Source organism: Rhamphochromis sp. 'chilingali' (genome assembly GCF_963969265.1).
Source record: "Rhamphochromis sp. 'chilingali' genome assembly, chromosome: 19".
Lineage (NCBI taxonomy): Eukaryota > Metazoa > Chordata > Actinopteri > Cichliformes > Cichlidae > Rhamphochromis > Rhamphochromis sp. 'chilingali'.
The window spans coordinates 28,127,614-28,146,935 of NC_137946.1; the positions used below are offsets into that span (position 1 = coordinate 28,127,614).

Below are 19,322 nucleotides of genomic sequence, written 5' to 3' on the forward strand. Positions count from 1 at the left end.
TGGGTTTTTATTAGTGAGGGGTTTTTTATTATTATTTTACATGGTTAACCAGCAGAGGCGTTTCTGCACTGCTAAAGCAAGCAGGGGCACACTTAGCCGTAAGAAGACAGAATACAGTTAGGTCCATAAATATTTGGACATTGGACATGGACAACTTTTATCTAATTTTGGTTCCATACATTACAACACTGAATTATTAAAGGAAACAACTAAGATGCAGTTGAAGTGCAAACTTACAGCTTTAATTCAGTGGGTTGAACAAAGAGTGGATAAAATGTGAGGAACTAAAGCATCTTTTTTAGTACAGTCCCTTCATTTCAGGGGCTCAAAGGTGATTGGACAAATTAAATAACTAAAAATAAAAAGAACCCTGTCATTGGTTTGCCTCTGATAGCTGCAGACTGGAAACACCCCACAAGGGCTCCAGCTTGTCTAGCCATCTCAGTGTGGCCCTTTGTCAAACTTACCTATTTTCCTGCTGCTAACATATCAACTTTGAGGACAAAATTATCACTTGCTGCCTGATATATGTGCCACAAGTGCCATGATGAGAAGATAATCAATGTTATTCACTTCACCTGACAGCGGTTTTGTTATGCCTGATCAGTGTAAGCCCTTCTAACACCAAATCCTGTCACTTAGCAGCCATCTTTGCAATGTGTCTGGGCAGTTATTCAATACAGCTCAGAGGTGTGATACATTTTCCCCAAAGTAAGACTTAAATGGAAACAAAAACAAAAATAAAAACAGAAAGACACGATTTGCATCCAGTGGTTTCAATTTAAATCAGAGGAACCTGTTTTGCTTGTTTATCTCTTCTTCTTGTTTCTTTTCCTCTTCTGGGTGTGTGTTTGTGCTGTAGAACCACAACAGCTTTGGAGAGTACATTTGTGGTTTTTGTGTTTGGACCACACGTTGTGCATTATGGAGAGTTGCTGGCACTCCATTAATGTATGCATGGTAAACCCCCTCAGCTAACCTGAATGATCAAACCATGGAGAAGAGGCCAAGGCTCGAAATACACTCACATAACAATTATATAACCTGCTATCACAGAGCCTACACAACCTACAACATAGACTACTATTCGGGATTCAGTGCCTTGTCTGCCTTTTAGCCAATTCATAAAAGGAAAAGCAACAAGACTTATAATGCTCTTATAATGCAGTTTAAAATGTTACTGGTTAGCTAGCATTCAAATACACCTACCTGTTTGAATGCTTCAAAAGGTATGCAACTGACACTCAAAATAGCCCTGATTTGAATACAGTTTAAATCAGTGAGTAATCTAAAAATTTAGAATTGACTGAAGGAACTGCAGTTTTTGGCGTTTCCACTTTGACTTCAGAGGTTCCTGCTCTGTAGCAATATTAGCATTTTAGCTCTGGTGAGGCTTATTCAAGCTTGTAGTGGCGACTACTTCACCAGTGAATGCAGACGTTTGTACCCCTCAGCCATAAACGCTGATGGAGTGTTGTTGGCGCTGTGACTGGCAGGCGGTGTGGATATCCAAGTCTGTGAATGCGATAACTCGAAAACGAGGCAACGTAGGACTTTCAAATTCATCAAAAAACCATATGTGTATCTACTAAAATTCATAAGGTCAGAGGTCAGGTTTTCTGAAAATCTTGTGCTCTTGTGTGTCACCTAAGACTTTCATTGGTGCATCTACTAGGAGGCTCAGGGGTAGCACTGGCAGCCGCTAGTATGTTTTTTCACTGTAATAAAAATCCAGAATTAATTCACAAGTGGAACTTCTGTTTTTGTGACATCTATGGCAGATTTATAATTTGGAAAAAAAAAAGTTTTATGCAGAAAAAAAATCGGATATTCTTCTGATTTTCTCGTGTTCGTTTTGCATTGTGATCAGCCTTAGCAGGTGTCTTTTTCAAGATTTATTTTTAGGCATTTTGATTCTATTTGATAAGATGGGTAATAGGTGAAAAAGCTGTTGTCCAGCAGTGTGGTTTGTTGTAAGGAGATGCAACAGTGCTTTAACAGATTTCATCCAATGTTTACTACCTCTGCTAATTGAATAAAGGTGCATTGGAGATCTTTAAATGGACCGCAGAGAGCTTCATTCAGCTGTCCTTACTTTCAGAGATGTAGTTCGCTGCAATGAAAAGTCAATTTGAAGCCTTTTAAACACAGATTTAAATAAACAAGTGTTTGCATCCTGATTGGCATCACACATCCACTATCACCAGCTCGAGCACACAAACTTGCAGCGTTTTGTCAATAAAGAGCAGTTTATTTGAACTGTGCTGAGCCGGTTTGAAGTCTCTGGCGTCAGAATGATTCTGAGATGTTCTTTCACGTGCTGATAGAGGAAACAAAATGATTAGTGAGGTTTAATGGGATTTGAAACAAGATGCCTCAGCCTGTTCTAGAGAAATGCTGTATTGTGGAACTAGGCCGAGTACACATGGGGATGCTTACATGGCAGCTTGATCAGGTCCATCCTCAAGGAACAGCATGTCTTCTGCTTATTTCCCTTCTTAGGTCTTTAGTTTTGGCTGATTATTTTGTTCTGGTTTTTCCTACTTTGTTAATGTCTTTTCTTTTTTTTAAATGATGCACATGTCTGATTAGAATCACTGTAAATCTTCCTTAATCCACCTGAGCTTGTTGAATGCATGTTTGTGTTGATTATTGCCATCCACCTGCAGTGTAATTGTTCCTGTAATTTAACAGCTAAAATTCACAGGCCATTTTCTGGTGCATTGCAGTTGTTATCAGACACCTGTAGGTGCATTATCACCACAGTAGGCCTTTCTTTGAAGTCCCAGGTGGCGTTCTGAAATGATAGGTGCACTTGTAGGCTTGTTTAATGCAATTTTAAAATGCATGCACACAAGTACAGGAATTACGTTTTGTGTGAAATTTGTAGCTTTCCCTGCATTCGCCTCTGGAGCCCACCCGGTCTTTTAGTTCTACTAAAATAGAGTTTTCGGAGTGCTGCCTACACACGTACACATGGCAAAGAAGTTATAAAACTAAAACTTTTATTGCTGAGCCACTTACAAAACAAACAAGATGAAAGCCAAGAACAAATAATCCAACCAAACCTTCAAATCTTCCAAAAGACAAACTGCAAGGGATGAAACAACAAAGAATAGAAAACTGATAGGGTTTAAATACACAAGAGGAGATTGGGACAGAGTGAACACATCTGGGGAAACAGATGAACTGAATCTAATGAGATAAGGGACTGTCAAAGTAAAGCAGGAACATTGGGACAAGGACTAAGACATACTAAATTGACAGAACTAAACAGGGACACAGAAACCAGACACGGGGACGCAACTGACTTCTCACAGGAGATGCTGAGGACAAAAACATAAAGACTAGGACAGACTGGACACGTCAGGTAACTTACAAAATAAACAAGGTGTTTAAGTTCCAGTGTATTTGACCTCTCAGGGCTGCTGTAGGCATATAAAAGTGTGGCACTTCTTCCAGAATTGCTCCTGTAAAGCCACAAAATGCTGTAAATCATAAACTCAACTGTGTCCTGCCTGAACAGGAGAGACTATTTCAGATGCAAAACGAAGTGTAGTCAGTGTAAACACAGACCAGAAGAGGGTCCATCATACTCGGGCACGGTACGAGGTAACTGCACCTAATTTTAGAGCACCTTCAGTTTCAAAACAGTATCAAAATATTCAAACCAGGTTAACATTTCTTTTGTGATTTTTGTCTGTTTTCTGTCACACTGAGGTTTTAAAATTCTTTTTTGCACCTTGACTTGAGAAAAACATCTTCTTCTTTTTTCTTACAAAAAACCACAAGAAGATGCAGTGTTTAAATAACAGTATGTTAGTAATGTAAAGCACATATGCTTTGTGTGATGGTAAACGTGGAGAAAAAAGGAAGTAAATTCGTGAAATAATCTGCAGGCAGGAGGAAGTTTTTATGGAGTGGAGCATACTCAGCACAGGCCCAGGTGTCGTCTACACCGCAGATGACCCTCCAATCAGCACCTGCAAGAAAGTAAAGCTCAACAGAAAAGAAAACAGACACGTAGGGTCATTTGGAAAATATCCGCTCCATGCTGCCACCCCTCAGTGAGCGTCGCCTGCAGCTGCTAAAGGAACCTTCCAATCAGCATCCGCTGTTTTTTTTCCAAGATGTTGCCACTTGTTCATTCTTTTCTTGTTTCTTGTTCTTCGTCATTAGAATTTGTTACATAATAAATTATAATACACTTTTTAAAAAAAAATACATCCAGGTTTTAAAACATTTATTACTGACTCTGTCGTGGAACCAGAGTTTCTTCATTCCTCATTTTGGACACATTTTATTGAGTAAAAATGTATAGGGACACATTTTGCTGGGGCTTCCCATGATGCACTGTGTGTTTCTTCTTCACTCACCTTTTCTCTCACTGTGTGTTTATACACATTGCATCTGCATTTAATCGTTAGCTATTATTAATCTCTGGCTCTCTTCCATAGTGTGGCTTTTGCCCTGTCTTCCTTCTTCTTCCTGAGTCCGGTTCTGCTGGAGGTTTCTTCCTGTTAAAAGAGAGTTTTTCCTTCCCACTGTCAACAAGTGTTTTACTTATTTGGGTTCATGTGATTCCTTACTTATTGAAGTAAACTGAAATTCATTATTCTTATTTGAAATAATCTGCCTTGCTATGGTTTCATGTCGGCACCTTTGAATATAACCAACACTTGCAGTCATTGCCTCAAAACAAGTGTAAACAGGAGGAGGATTTTTGTTTCTTTTTAATAGAGATATAATGCGGTTGTGCTTCCACAGACATACAGGTTTGTGTCCTTTCCTGTGCTTTTTGTGTTTGTGTGTTAGGAGGTCGTGGTGGAGACTGGAGGAGAGACAGGTGGACCATTTTACACATATATCAAGAGACTGAATGAGCTAGTTGTTACTATGTACCGTTTTAGCTGTTGGGGTGCTCCCACTCATATAGTCTACATTCTTTTTTTTTTTCATGCTCAATGTGGAAAAAAATCCCTTGTTAGTCTCTCTCTCAGTAGCAGTAGCCCTGTTCTGGTTTTGTCGTGTAGCATGGAGGGTGGATAGCGCCACATTAATGAGTAGACATTACTGACTCCCTCTGTACCTGTGGTTAGCAGTTATTACTAATCTCATGGGGGGGGGGGGGGGGGGTGATAGGCATACCGCACAACCTGATTGGGCTCTAGTGCCGAAACACTAACCGGTCGTCACACAGGAAGTCCAGATCAGCTCCAGGTGGATGCTTAGTTTAAGTTTTCCCTATAAACCAAAATATGTCAACAAAGTATAGCTGGGACATCTTTCAAGCCATCTAAAAGCTAACCATATAAAAATGTCATGAATTTAAATGTAAATGTGCAGGAAACAAAGTAACAGGTTTATTTATCTTTTCTTTTTTGGGCAAGATAATTCATTTAATTCATGAAAAATTAGGCTTTAATCTTAGAATCCTTTATTCTTAATTCACAGTTTTTGAATGCATTAAGTAGCCAGTGTCAGGTCTTGTAAGCGAGAATAGACATCCTCATTTACTTAGTTTCCTGCTAGTTTTACTTCCTGTGAGAGCAAAACAAGTAAATGGTCCAAGTCTCCCAGGAGCAGACACATCTCCCTGGAGATCCTACTTCAAAACATTTTGTACTTTTGTACCAGTTAATTACCTGCAAAAAGCTGCCAGCTTTTAAAGTTCTTTCAAATAGTTCTGGAAATATTTTAACTTGTAATTTTTGATGTTCTTTTATTTGTGTTAATGAGAAAAATCCTCACTTGATAATGGGATGACCGGTGGGCTTATTTCTCTGGTGCATTAGTTTACCTCTCAGTCACAGGGCGACAGGAAAGAGTGAGCAGAGAAGACATACCAACGAGGACAGTCGGTGAAAATTCATATTCATGCATTCAACACTGTTGGCAAGATCGATTTAATTGAGACTCTTGAGAATATGCAGAGTTAGATTTTTTTTTTTTTAAGCAAAACCGAGCCTCTGAGTTGCATGTTAGTCACACGCTTTGTACAGACAAGAAACGAGTCTAAATCCTCCTGTCGTCTGGGTTATTTTCCTTTTTCTCTCACACTTTTCCAGACACTTGTCTTCTCATTCACAGTTAGCATTTCATCCCCTGAGGCAGTTTGAAAGCAGTCAGGGCGAGCCTGCAGGAGGAAGAAGTGGAGGAGGAGGAGGCAGAGAGGTGAAATCCACATGCATCTCCTCACTTGTTTGTCAGGGTCACCATGTAAGACAGAGACCGATGAGGTGGCAGGAACCTGTTCCCCTCGTCCGCTGGGGAATAGTTGCACCCATCCACAGAAGTAAACACTGTCTCTATGCATTATCTCGTGTGGGAATCGGCTCCAGGAAACCCTTCAGGGCTGGCTGTTTGTGAGTTAGAGATGGGATAACAATTTTGTTCAACACTCAAACCCAAAGCACTTAAGAAAATGCAGATACGCCTTTTAGAATGATTGGATTTATTTCAATGATCTGATACAAAGTTATGAAACAACAACCTGTTTTGATCACTAAAGTGTTTTTGAGTCCTTAAAGGATGTCATATGGCCTGTGTCGATATTTTAGAGGGGAGGAATCATGAAAGGAGACAGAGGGCTGGCTTTATAGTAGCGGGTTCCTCAACTGAAAGCACACAAGGACTGAAGATGAGTCCAAGTATCTGTCCGAGATCATACACGCCAAGTCTTATTTGTCCACTGTGAAGGTGATGGAGCAGTCGACCGTCTCTGGGCTGCAGCCTTCTGAAAATGCAAACAAGAAGTACATCACCTTCCTCACCTTGGCCAGCTCCGCGATCCTCTCACCGAACTCGTCAGCGTCAGCCTCGTAGCACTGGACCGGCACGTCGTCCCCATCGCCCGCTGCTCTCCAGAAAACACCTGCCGGCTCGAGCAGCTGACGGGTCATCAGGTTGGTGAGGTCAGGCGTCCAGAGCTGCGAGGTACCCATGATGGTGAGGCGGCCCGGCTGGGCCAGCCACACCTTCCAGTGTAAGAACTGGAGGGACTGGTTTGAGAAGTCCAGCCGGTACACGGCCTCATTGCCCTGCAGCAGGCGCTCGCCCTCCTGCCTTTTTTGGCCGCGCTGCTGCAGGGACTGAACCCGCAGGCGCATCACCTCCGTCAGCTCCACGTCCAGCCGGAAGGGCAGCTTCACCTCTTTAGACATGCTCAGAGGGCACACCTTGACAGGCAGAGAGGTCAATACCAACTGCAAGGCTGGATTAGATCGGCAGCTGTGTCGAAGATAATTTATCTCTGTCCAGACTCTCCTGTGCTCCGCTCCTTTCTGCTGGCTTACACATGAGCGTGTACTACTGATAGTAGAGGCGGGTCTTACTTAGAACTACAGAAGGAGATAGAGAAAACAAGATGCAACCACAGTGCAGGGTTAGCCCTCAGGGAGCTGTGCTTAATAGTGTTTGTCACATTCGTTTGTGTCTCTGCTTCCTTAGATACAGATTCTTAACTGTAACACATTTATTGCATGAAGTGTCGTCTAGATTTTGGAAGCCTGCATGAGTGGCAAAACAAATGTGAATGCCAGAAGTAAGAGTCAGGTGGTCTCTCGCATGTAATGGGTGGGCTTCTATCATCTGAGGATAAGAAGAAGGGAGTGTTAAGAAAGCCTCTTCACTCCTCTTATGTGGCAGCAGGGGAAACCCGCGACGCTTTGTGCTTGTGTCTCTGGTCAGTCGTTGGGTCACTTTCCCTCCAGAGTTCAGCTGCTGTATAGCAGCACTGCCCAGCTGAAAGCTGAGATAGATGCACACTGCAGAGACAGAGACTAAGTAGCAGCGAAGGTGGAGTGCAAGAGAGATTGCTTCCCGAAGGATTACGAAATGACTCTGTGGTGTGGTGCTTAGTTTTTTTTGTTTCTTCCTTCTCCTCGCCTGTAAAAAGGAGCTGTTGCTGCCTCTCAGAGCTCTGGAGGGGCCAGATTCTCTCCATCAGTGGGTGTCACCTCCTGCAGAGAGGGTTGACAGTAACTGCTGTTCAGTTAGCGCACCCTGACATCTCCAAGAACTCCCGCTGGGACAGTCAGTCACACATGTTGTCGCTCTCTGCATCATTTGCAGGTTTTATTGGAGACTGTATTCATGCTGATAGAGGCTTCACAGACACCCTTTTTGCAGGTCACTTCTGGTGTCCATAAGGTGCTCCGTTATGACTCTGAGCCGCAGTGGGGTCACAGTGAAATTATGTTTCATAAAAGATGAGAGCAATCACACCACGCTATAGTTCAGAAATCACTTGTGTCCCCTTGTACGTTTCTGGATGTTGTCCGGTCACTGATTTCATTTCATTGCAGAAAGTATGAAGATAATCATCATTTAAATATGTGAGTTATAGAACCAAATCAGTCTGAGAGCAGCTGATGAGGAGGAGAGAACAAAGCTCTTCTTTGTACCAGGATGTAAACATGTTTATTTCTGCTGTCTGCAGTCTGTTGGGATTAACATTATTTTGGCTGTTTGACTGATTTCCTGCAGCAGGAAGTTGTGTTCAATGAAAAAGCTGAGATAAAATATTGCTCGCCACACATATGCGGACCAGCTGGGAGTGAAATTCAAACATACAGTGGGAGCTACCGTAGACTAAAGTAGAGCTAAAAGGAAAAGCCCTGGACTCTGCACTCTCAACCACAAACACACACAGCAGCATGCATAACAGTCTAAGGTAGCAGAAACAAAGAATTGGGCGTAACCAGACATTAATATCTGATCATATGAAAGAGGTTAAACATCTTCTTAGCTTAACTAACACTGGGTTGGTGAAAGGAGATTGGGGACATGTCAAAAACCTCTGGGAGGAATTTTGCTCATTGCGTCAGGAACCAAACTTTGCTGGACTGGCACAGCATTGTTTCTATAACAGAAGGAGAGTGAGAGGCTATAATAGAAATACCATAATATTAACAAAGGCTGTAACCTGTCTGCTGCAGATATTTCTTTATTTTAATCGATATCAGTCAAAAAATGTTGTCATTTAACTTTGGTTTGCACTTTTTTAGGAAATTTGGGTGTGATTAAGATAATAGATGGTTTCATTATTAAAGAAAGACTGAAATACAAGCTTTTTTTGCCTGCATTGAGTCAGTATTGTAAATGGCGAGTTATATATCAAATACATATTTACATGTGCAGTCCTGCATTCATACACGTGTGCATGCTTTCTTAAATCAGTTAAGTGATAACTATATGCACTTTGTGATACTAGGGCAGTTTTTAGTTGCCTCTCCATTGTGTGGACCGACTCCAGCGCCACTGTCTCAGACTGCAAGGTGGTGGTGGCAGACATTGTGAGCTTCTTGTAGGTGCAACACTTCTTCACCTGCTGCAGGTGTGGTTAAAGGGACCCTCCAGCACACAGGGGCTCTCCAGAGCAGAAGGACGACTGCCGTGACCGGTTTCAGTCCAGTACGGTGGAGTCAGTGTCTCTCACCGTAGCTGAAAGATATCAAAGACCTGAGGGACCTGAGCCTGGAAGAGCACTTTGAAACTTTGAACTTTGAAAATAAGAGGACTGTAAACTAATAAATGAGTTGCAGGTAATGTTGCTCTCTTGGTCAAAAGGAGGTCAAAAGTTCTCAAAGTTGGGTTACCGAGCCACGTCTCTGTGCAGGAAACACTGCTCTGTGTCTGCTCTGGGCTCTGAGGTCATCAAGAAATTCCTGATACGTGTATTTGTTTTACCTCCCCTGTGAAAAAACTAACTACAGTTCACAAAATGGAGTCTGGTTATGGGCATTTCGCTGGGCCAGAGGAAATGCAGGCAGCCAAAACACACACACACACTGCAGTCAAACAGTTATTACCTCTCACCCATGTCCTATTACAGCTGGATTTATGACTGTGAAAGCCAAGGTTATAAATTTGTCCCCTAATCCTGAACGCAACAGCAGACATGAGGGGGACGGTGGTCTCGCTTCACCTGCCCACTCCACTATGATATTATTTGTGCTCCATGGACCAACGGCTATTTGTTTGGCTTACCTGCCCCTCTGCTCCCCTGTCCTCTTCCACCATGTAGGTCATTCCAGACTGGAAGGAGCAGGAGTGGGATACAGAAAAACCAGACTCCTACGCTGGGATTTTCCACTTTCGCTTCTGGCGCTTCGGGGAGTGGGTGGACGTGGTGATTGATGACCGGCTACCGACGGTGGACAACCAGCTGGTCTACTGCCACTCCAACGACAGCAACGAGTTCTGGAGCGCCCTGGTGGAGAAAGCCTATGCCAAGTGAGCATCAGAGGCAGCAGATTTTACTTAAACTCGACTATAAATCCATCGGAGTCAGATTTATGAAGCTTGTACAGAGTCACCAAGGGTGTGGTCACATATTGGTGTCATTAACAGTTTTTTTAACATCACAGATACATTCATTATTCCTAGAAATCATCCCATAACACAGAAATTTGTAAGATGTGTTAAACTGTGCAGAACGTTTATCATTTATCAGTGAACAGGCGAGACGAGCACATTTCAGCAGGTTTCTGTCCACGAAGCAAAAACACCAAAAGCAGCCCGATACAAAGATTTATTATGTCCTTCATAAAACACAAGATGACACAAGAGTACATCATTTTTTAGACGTGGATGACTCAGCATTGATATCAAATAACAAAAATAATTTTAAAGCTATGCGGAAAACACTCTCTGCCTTTTTTTGGACATTAATAAATAGACATTTTTACCATAAGCTTGAAAGCAAAATTTAAATAAAATGCAGGAATTAAGTGTAAAACAATGAAGTGTAAATTTCTGTTGCTACACCTGTGAATATGGCATATTTTTTGTGATTTTTAAACAAAAAACATAAAACTCTACAATCTGTTGTAGAGTCAACAGCATAAGACAGCTAAAAAACAGACTGGAAATAAAAGTGCATTACTTTATGAAGGTCAGCGGTTCTTTTGTGCCTTTCATATTAAAAAGGTTCTTATGAGTCACATCTGTGGGCAGATTACTCCAGAGATCAACATTCATTCATATGCACAAGTTTGCTCTTTTAGTTCTTTCATGGAAAAAAGATAAATCGGTTAAAAGATGTGATTGCACAGTTCGATGTGATGTCCATTTTCTCAGTATTTTGTACGTCAGTTTGATTTTATAGATTTGCTGAACTATTTTTATTGCTTACACTTAGTCATTTAATTGTAACCGGTATCTGTAACTCGATTTTAAATTGGAAAATTCTCTAAATAAATAACACAAAAACAAAACACATCATGGCCTTATCTCTGTTACCACATTTAACCAGTCAGAAGTAACCTGTTTTTGCGACTGTCCCAAAAAAATAGGAACTGTATATGAAATAGTTCCCTCTTCCTGCAGGGTTTACGGCTGCTACGAGGCTTTGGATGGGGGGAACACGGCTGACGCACTGGTGGACTTCACGGGTGGTGTTTCTGAGCCCGTGGACCTGCTGGAGGGTCAGATGGCCACAGACGAGGCGGCCCGTAACCAGCTGTTTGAACGCGTGCTCAAAGTCCACAACAGAGACGGCCTCATCAGCTGCTCCATCAGGGTAAGAACCGTGCGAAAGGTTCAGCTTAAAGAACACGCTAAGAATCACCAGTTATTCTAACATGCTTGTGTTTGTTGGATGTACATATATGAATATGAAGCACCAAAAGAAAACCTTGAACACAGCCCTCAAAGCAAAGCTGATTTTCTTTGTTAAGACTAAAATTTGGATTACAGTTCAATTTCTGGCCATACTTCAGTAATTAATGCGCTAATTACTGCACAAAAACTCTCTTACTGGAGGTCAGAGTCAAAGATGTTGGTCTAAACTGCAGCTCAACCGGCTGATGGAGTAATTTTAGTCAGAACTTAAACCTCATCCCACTCCAATAGTCAGAGGATGTCAGTCTCTGCTGTTCGCACTTTATCCAGGTGCAATAGCACAGAAGTAGAGTGCAATTTAAAGACGCATTCAAGCACCTGACTTTTGAAACAAAGCCATCGGGAAGCTCGCACTTGGCATTTCAATAGCATTCAAAACCCTGCTGTCTGAAAATTGTGTAATCACCCACAGCTGACCTCCCCAGAGCCCTTTAATAATTAGAACGTTTTCTATTCTGATTTAAAATCCAGGGATGAATAACCAACCTCTGCCTGTCGTGACTGACTTTCCAAAGACATTCAATTGTCTGGCAAAGATAGCAGCCATCTCAGAATCTCCGAATGAGCTCTTCTCAAAGGCTCTTCAACTTTGTGCTATAATTAATGTGCGAACGAGGTGCCATTGTGCACAACATTTCAGATTTTTGCCTGTGTGTCTTTTCCTGTCCTCAGCATTTGAAGAACCAGACCCGGGTATTGTTATAGGCTTCCTGTTAGCAAAAGCAGGTTTTAATGTGGGGATTAATAAACGGTCCATTCCAGTGAAAAAGAGAAGCCAATAAAAACTCACTTATAAACCAGGACAAATTTATGGCCATTTGTATTAAAGTTATAATGTAAAGACGTGAATAGTCAGTTAAAATCACGTTCTGTTACTAATTTGGGGTTTTTTCTGCTGTTAGTTATACTGAAATGACACACAAGGTTTTTGCACCCTGACGACACATAACTGTAGCTGTAAGGTACTAGTGCTGGAAATGCAACAACAGTCAAACTTCAGGGCTGTGTATGAAGTTTCTTTGAGTCTCTATTTTATTTTATGTATTTATTTTCTGGCTCTAATTTACAAGTTATATGTGTGTGTGCTCATATGTGTTTGAGCACAGGAAATTATTATTTTTGCAAGAGCTTCTGTTTTTATTTGAATAATTTAAGGAGACAGAAATCGGTCTTTCATTCCTATTTTTTTTTTTTTTTGCTGTTAGTAAAATTTATTCTTGGAACTCATTTAGGGTCAATTTAATTTTCACTTAAATAGCACCAGCCTTACAACAACATTCATTTCAGGGCACTTTACATTCCCTTTGAGCAAGCCCTTGAAAATATTCAGGAGGAAAAATAACAAATATTCACTGCAGCTATTTGCAACATTGGAAAGTAGAAAGTCAGACTAATTTGAGTACAATAAATGGGTCAAATAAATCTTAATAGAGTCTATGCTAAGACACTATTATTAGGACTGTCATTTTGAAGCATAGACAGCCTTAAACATGGATGTAGCCACTCTGATGTCACCCACTCGTTACTGAAATCCTGTTCTGCACCTCGAGCTGAGCATTTTCACCGTTGACATCTTGATGTTTTGAAACTAAAGATGATGAAGTGTGGATCTGACTGACGTCGGCAGTCATTTGCCAATGAGGATAGCATTGATAATCCTGTCTTTTTGACACTAAAAGGTGTTAAAGCGGTTCGTATACCAATCAGAACGTTGGTGGATCGATCCCCGCCTCCTACAGTCCACATTTTGATGTATCCTTGGGCAAGATATTGAACTCTGAATACCCTGATGCATTCATTGTAATGTGGGTGTGTGTAAATGTTAGATAAAAGTGCTTAGGTATAGATATCAGCAAGTGACTCAAAACGGAGTAGAAAGATACTATATAAGTAGCAGTGGGTTACTGTAATTTGCAAGATGATCTTAATGTTTTATTCAGTGTGATCTGAAACTAGAGCACGAGCCCATAAAGCCATCAGGAAAGTGCTCACTGAGGTCCCAGAGGGAGCTGAGGGCCATTTTCCCATGAACTTCTGTATAACCAAGTCTTTTTACAATAAGATAAGCAGCCCCCTGCTGGCCTTTTAAAAAGATTAAATTCAATTGCATTTATTTATTTATTTATATAGCGCCAAATCACAACAAGAGTCGCCTGTAGGTGATTGAGATTCTAAGGTTAAGACCTCACAATAACAGAAAAAAAAACCCCCATCAATCAGACGACCCTTTGTGAGCAAGCGGGAAGGAGAAACCTCCTTTTCCCATCTGTCGGGGCCGGCTGGGGGGTACAGGACAAGATGCACCTAAGAATTCAGGTTTCAGGTGCTTAACTTTTAAGACCAGGAGGCTACGTCCATCTTTTATGCTGTCTGAACCTCCAGTAAACTGAGAATTACTGCTCTCCTGCCACCATCTGTTAAGACATCAATATAGCAGCTTTTCTACAAAGCTCAGTTCTTCCAATAAAACATTAAGCCGACTCACCTCTATGCAAGAACAAAATAGTAAAAGCTGTTGCGAGCATAGATTTCATGTAAAAGATAACAGATGTTGGTTACTCGAGCTTTTTGAAGTCTCACCTTTTTGCCTTTTTTTCTAGCTTTTTGGCCCCTGCAGCTTGCTTTATTTTGTTCGTTGCTCTTTTTTAACCAAAACTGATCATATTTGGTATGTAAGTTGAACATACTGACATGGCGGTCCGTGACAGTATACATGACGGACATAGCCTATATGATGTCACCCATTGGTTTTGCACTACATTTCCACATTCCAGCGTTAGCATTTTGTCTGCCACCATGATGGGGGGGTTTAGAGCCAGAAGCTTATAAATCAGCTAACACCACCTAGCATTTAACAAAGCTGCATTCATAAACTATACAGGTGGAACACACACACACACACACACACACACATCTGCTAAATATTTTCGGCTGCCTCATTTAGGGGTCGCCACAACAGATCATCTGCCTCCATCTCACCCTGTCCTATTTCTACCGTGCTCCTCTGTGACACCAGCCCTCTGTATGTGCAAACTGTCCTTTCTTCTTTTGCCACAAATCCCCCATGACAATCATCTTCACCCACTCCACCCTGCCTCGGCTCTCTTCTTCACCTCTCTGGTGCACTGTCTGTTGTTTTGGATGGTATTTAAAATCTCTCTATTCCTTGCATCTTCAACTTTCAAACCTGCTTCTACGTACTTTCATACTCTTAATGGATACTTTATTGATCCCCATGGGGAAATTACTTGTTTTCTCTGCATTTGACCCATTCACTCAGTGAAGCAGTGGGCAGCCCACTAAGCAGGCGCCCGGGGAGCAGTGTGTAGGGACGGTACCTTGCTCAGGGGTACCTCAGGGTAGCCGTTAAGTGGATTCGAACCGCCGACCTTCCGACCATGGGGCGATCACTCTTGTGCATACCTCCACCTCTCCAGGCTGTCTTCCACCTGCTCCCTCCTCTCACCACAGATCACAGTGTCATCTGCAAACATCGTAGTCCACAGATACTCCTGCCTGACCTCTTCTATCACCCTGTTTATCACCACTGCTGATAATTAGTTCTAATTAACAGACTATTAAATACTAGAAAATACATTTTTAACTAACCAAAACTGAAGCACAAACCTCAGGGATGGGATAATACTAGTGAGAATTCCTTTAAAAAGACTTTAAAGGAACAACAGCACAAACACACATTTAAGAGGTCCCTTAAATAGTTTTGTAGACTGCCTCAAGTGGCCACCAGAGGAACTTCTTTTGTGTGTTAGCTTTGTTTGTTAGCATTCTTTTCTTTTGTCTAGACTGACAGAGGCATCTGTGTTTTCTGCTTTCCAGGCGACCACAATAGAAGACATGGAGGCGCGGCTGGACTGCGGTTTGGTCAAAGGCCACGCCTACGCCGTGACAGATGTACGGAAGGTGCGGCTAGGTCACGGACTGCTGGCCTTCTTCAAGTCGGAGAAGCTGCACATGATCCGCATGAGGAACCCTTGGGGGGAGAAGGAGTGGAGTGGCCCTTGGAGTGACAGGTAATCACAACACTGCCACCTGCAGGCAGGAAGATAAACTACTGAAGCTCCTCAGTCTCTAATCCTACCCTGTTAAAGGTAATTGAGCTGTCTTCATCTATCATTACTCGTAGCAGACATCTTACCTCTGTGAGTCAGATGTGGAGCATTCCCAAAACAATGTATTTTGCCCGTAATAGGATACGTGACCGTGTCACGATCAATTTAACCAATTACATAAATTGAAAATGTCAAAGTGCGCCAGTCCCTCAGAATTTGACTCACGAGGTTTCTAAGAGACGTAACATGACGAATGATTAAATGCCAAACGACCGAACAGAAAGCAATCCATACATAAGGTCCAGGACACAGAGAAAAGAGGAGGACAATGGGAAATGTCATGTAGACAATGAAAAATGGAAATGCAATCAAGCTAATGGGCCGCTGAGCAAAGAAGAACGGCTAAATTCAGCCCAGTCGGAGAGCCGCTTGTTTATGAAAGCAGCTCAGACGTCCTCGAGAAAAATGTTTCAGCTCAGGAGTGGGTAAAACGGAAAAATAAATGTGCTTGCTCCTCATCTCTGTCTTTGAATCGTGAACGGGCAAATTCGGTGAAACAAACAGGGAGCCGGTAAAGTCGGATAATAACAGACTCTGAATTATTGATAAGGCTGAAAGAGAGACAGCTGTTATTAAAGAGACGTGAGTCATCCCTCATCATTCACTCACTGTCGCTGAATAATTCATTCATGGTTTGATAAAACCCGTTACTGTAAATGGTGGCTGACAGACCGCTGGACGTTTGTCAGGGCATCATAAACAGAGACATAAACACAGAGCTAATGCATCCAGTAAAACACCTGTGTTTCCCCTGAGCACTGAATACAGAGGAAACCTTGATGTGCAGGTATGATTCACACGGTAATAAATACCACGACTGGTGCTGTAAAATAGAGCTCAGGAGGGAGAGACGCGCGCGCAATTCATTTGTCTGAACTCGATACAGCTACTCAGAAATAAACTTTATAGCTGTGGTCGTTATAAGTCTTGCAATTAATATTTATAATATTCTGTTAATAATTTAAATGTTTTTCCTCTTCCCCATATTTGAGGTCCCACCATTTTCATAGCAGGCAGATGTATATACTATTATATTATATATTGTACATATATTTATTAGTTTCAGATGTAGCCATTCTTGTATTTTGCTTGTTTACATTATTGTATTTTGCACAACTCTGTTGCTTGTGAAGCTCGCACACAAGAATTTCACTCACATGTGCTGTACCAATGTACCTGCACATGTGATGTGACAATAAAAGTGATTTGATTTGATTTGATTATATTATTTTACTAGTATGACTGTACGCATCTTAAATTAAAGTTGTATGGTTTAAATCTGCTAATCCTGTGTAAATGTGTTTACTATTACCCTTAGGGATTATTTGCAGTACTCTGAGGGTAACTTAAGGTTAGCTATGAAAGGAAATTTTGCACTGAAAGTAGCAGAAAATAAAAATTGAAATATTTCGAGTGACAAAGACATGTTTGAAGCAACAGATTGCAGGTTTTTCCTCACAATTAAAGACTTGGGCAGGATTTATAAAACAGTATGGTAACGCAGGGATGAGTAGATCTGTTCAGTTTTATTTACAGTATGTAACGCTGAATCACAGCAACAGTCACCTCGAGTTGCTTTATATTGTAAGGTAAAGTCAGTAATACAGAGAAAACCCCAACAATTAGACGACCCCCTATGGGCAAGAAGAAAGCCAGAGTTTAATAATAACTAATGATTAAATGCAGAGAAATGTCTAAACACGGGTGATGGAGAAGACAAGCGTGAAGAAGAAACAGTCCTAGTTAATAGGCCTGTTAACTAAAAGAGGATTCAGATACACTTGATTAAGCCCTAACGACAAATGTTTTTAGCCTAATCTTAAAAGTAGACAAGGCGCCTGTCTCCCGAATCCAAACTTTGAGCTGGTTCCACAGAAGAGAGGCCTGAAACCTGATTGCTCTGCCTCCCATTCTACTTTTAAATATCCTAGCAACCACAAGTAAGCCTACAGTCTGAGAGCAAAGTGCTCTTTTGGGGTGATTATAGTATTAACCACAACATGGTTTATGTAAGTCAAATGCTGACTCGACCAGGAAAGGGATGATCAATAAATCGTGCTTAAGAAGCATTTGCAGGGACAATTTTCATTTGTTACAAAGAAGTTCTTTATGGATGTCGACTTCTGTCTTCCCACTGATTGTTGTACATATTTCTGGCACTTCCCCCTGCTGATAGTAGCAGCTCTGACAGGTAGACGTGGGCTTTCATCTCCACACTACGAATGCAGTGTCATACTAGACTCCAACAGGGAGCAGTTGGCTCTGTGCAGCACCTAAGCTGAATGAGAACAGTAAAACAATCTTGGATGTTGGTTACTTGAAAGTATAATTACGTGTTCAGACATTATTTTTTGAGGTCTCATTTGTAGGCTTGATTTTTGCTCGCCCAATGGTCCATTTATAGTTGGTCTTTTAGAGGCTTAAAGGTGTTTCGTTTGTGCCGTTTATCCAGCAAGAGGTTGTGAAGGCTCCTGTAATGTGTGCTGCCGTCACAGAGGAAATAAATTGATGATGAGCAGGGGGAAATTAGCTGTCACAAATGATGAGCTCAAAAAGATAATGCTCAAGGATCCCCCCTCCATGTGCAGCACCTGAGCCCCCCGGGCTCTGTTGCAGGGGTTGTGTAAAACCAACACATGAGACAGAAGATAACGTGTCAACTACAGACGTCACCCAGAGCAGGTCCAAATGGGTTCAGGTCATGAAACAGTGAGGCCTTTTACTAAAATCTGACACACTTATACAACAAAATTAAAGTCTACCTCTAACAAAAGCTCATTTCACATAAAAGCCTGTTTGCTCTTTTGTTTTTGCTCCCTGCAGTTCGGAGGAGTGGAACAAGGTGAGCAAGAGTGAGAGAGAAAAGCTGGGCGTCACCGTACAGGACGACGGCGAGTTCTGGTGAGAGCCTGAAAAAAATACACCCACAGTCATTTTGTTACATTAAAAAAAGGCTACAGCACTTTTATTTTCAGGCACTGATGTTTGGGCCGCAGGAACAGTTTGACATTTTGAGCTTATTTTACTTCCTGCTGAGATTTTTGATGTTTTGATCCAAAGCTAAAGCAGATGGCCTATCATGTTTGATGTCACAAAGGTAGATGCTCATACTACGGACATTATATTTTTGACAAACCCAATGTTAGGACCAATGTGAAATGTATCTGTTTCAGGGGTTGAACTTCAGAACTGCTGTTCTGGGAAGACTAGAATGTGAAACGCACTTCTTCCTGTTTTTCATTGTTAAATTCCCTGTGATGTAAATGAACCGCATAAAGATAATTAAGCAATTAAACATGGTCTAAAAGTATACGCATTTCTGTGTTGTCCTTTTCTTTGGCACCAACCTCAGAATGATGAGGGGAAGGCAGAGACATGAATAAGGCCTTCAAATCACCTCTGATATATGAATAGCTCTTACAGTGAAACTAATGAATTTCTGTATCTCACCTACAGGTGGGTAGTTTAGCCAAGCATCAAGAGTATAAGCTAGCCTGGCTTAAGCTCATTTATTAGTTTATTTATTACTTTGTTGCTTTGTTGCATGTATCACTAAAGAAAGAAGTC

General features: G+C 41.5%; 2 protein-coding genes across 2 annotated transcripts in view; one reads left to right on the plus strand and one right to left on the minus strand.

Moving 5' to 3' along the window:
- capn5b (calpain 5b) overlaps positions 1 to 19,322 on the plus strand; it is a 55,339-nt gene that overhangs the window by 25,341 nt on the left and 10,676 nt on the right. Inside the window, exons 6-9 of the mRNA XM_080867155.1 lie at positions 10,028 to 10,236; positions 11,332 to 11,524; positions 15,463 to 15,656; positions 18,579 to 18,656. Of these exons, the coding sequence (XP_080723281.1) occupies positions 10,028 to 10,236; positions 11,332 to 11,524; positions 15,463 to 15,656; positions 18,579 to 18,656 (674 nt within the window). The remainder of the gene's footprint in view (positions 1 to 10,027; positions 10,237 to 11,331; positions 11,525 to 15,462; positions 15,657 to 18,578; positions 18,657 to 19,322) is intronic.
- On the minus strand, positions 6,549 to 7,242 carry ompb (olfactory marker protein b). Its single transcript, XM_080867156.1, has one exon. It carries the CDS (start codon positions 7,161 to 7,163, stop codon positions 6,681 to 6,683), a length of 483 nt encoding a protein of 160 aa, XP_080723282.1. The 5' UTR covers positions 7,164 to 7,242; the 3' UTR covers positions 6,549 to 6,680.

Bases quoted from the DNA above. Each gene is read 5' to 3' on its own strand.
- ompb (XM_080867156.1), bottom strand. From the start codon at position 7,163: ATGTCTAAAGAGGTGAAGCTGCCCTTCCGGCTGGACGTGGAGCTGACG.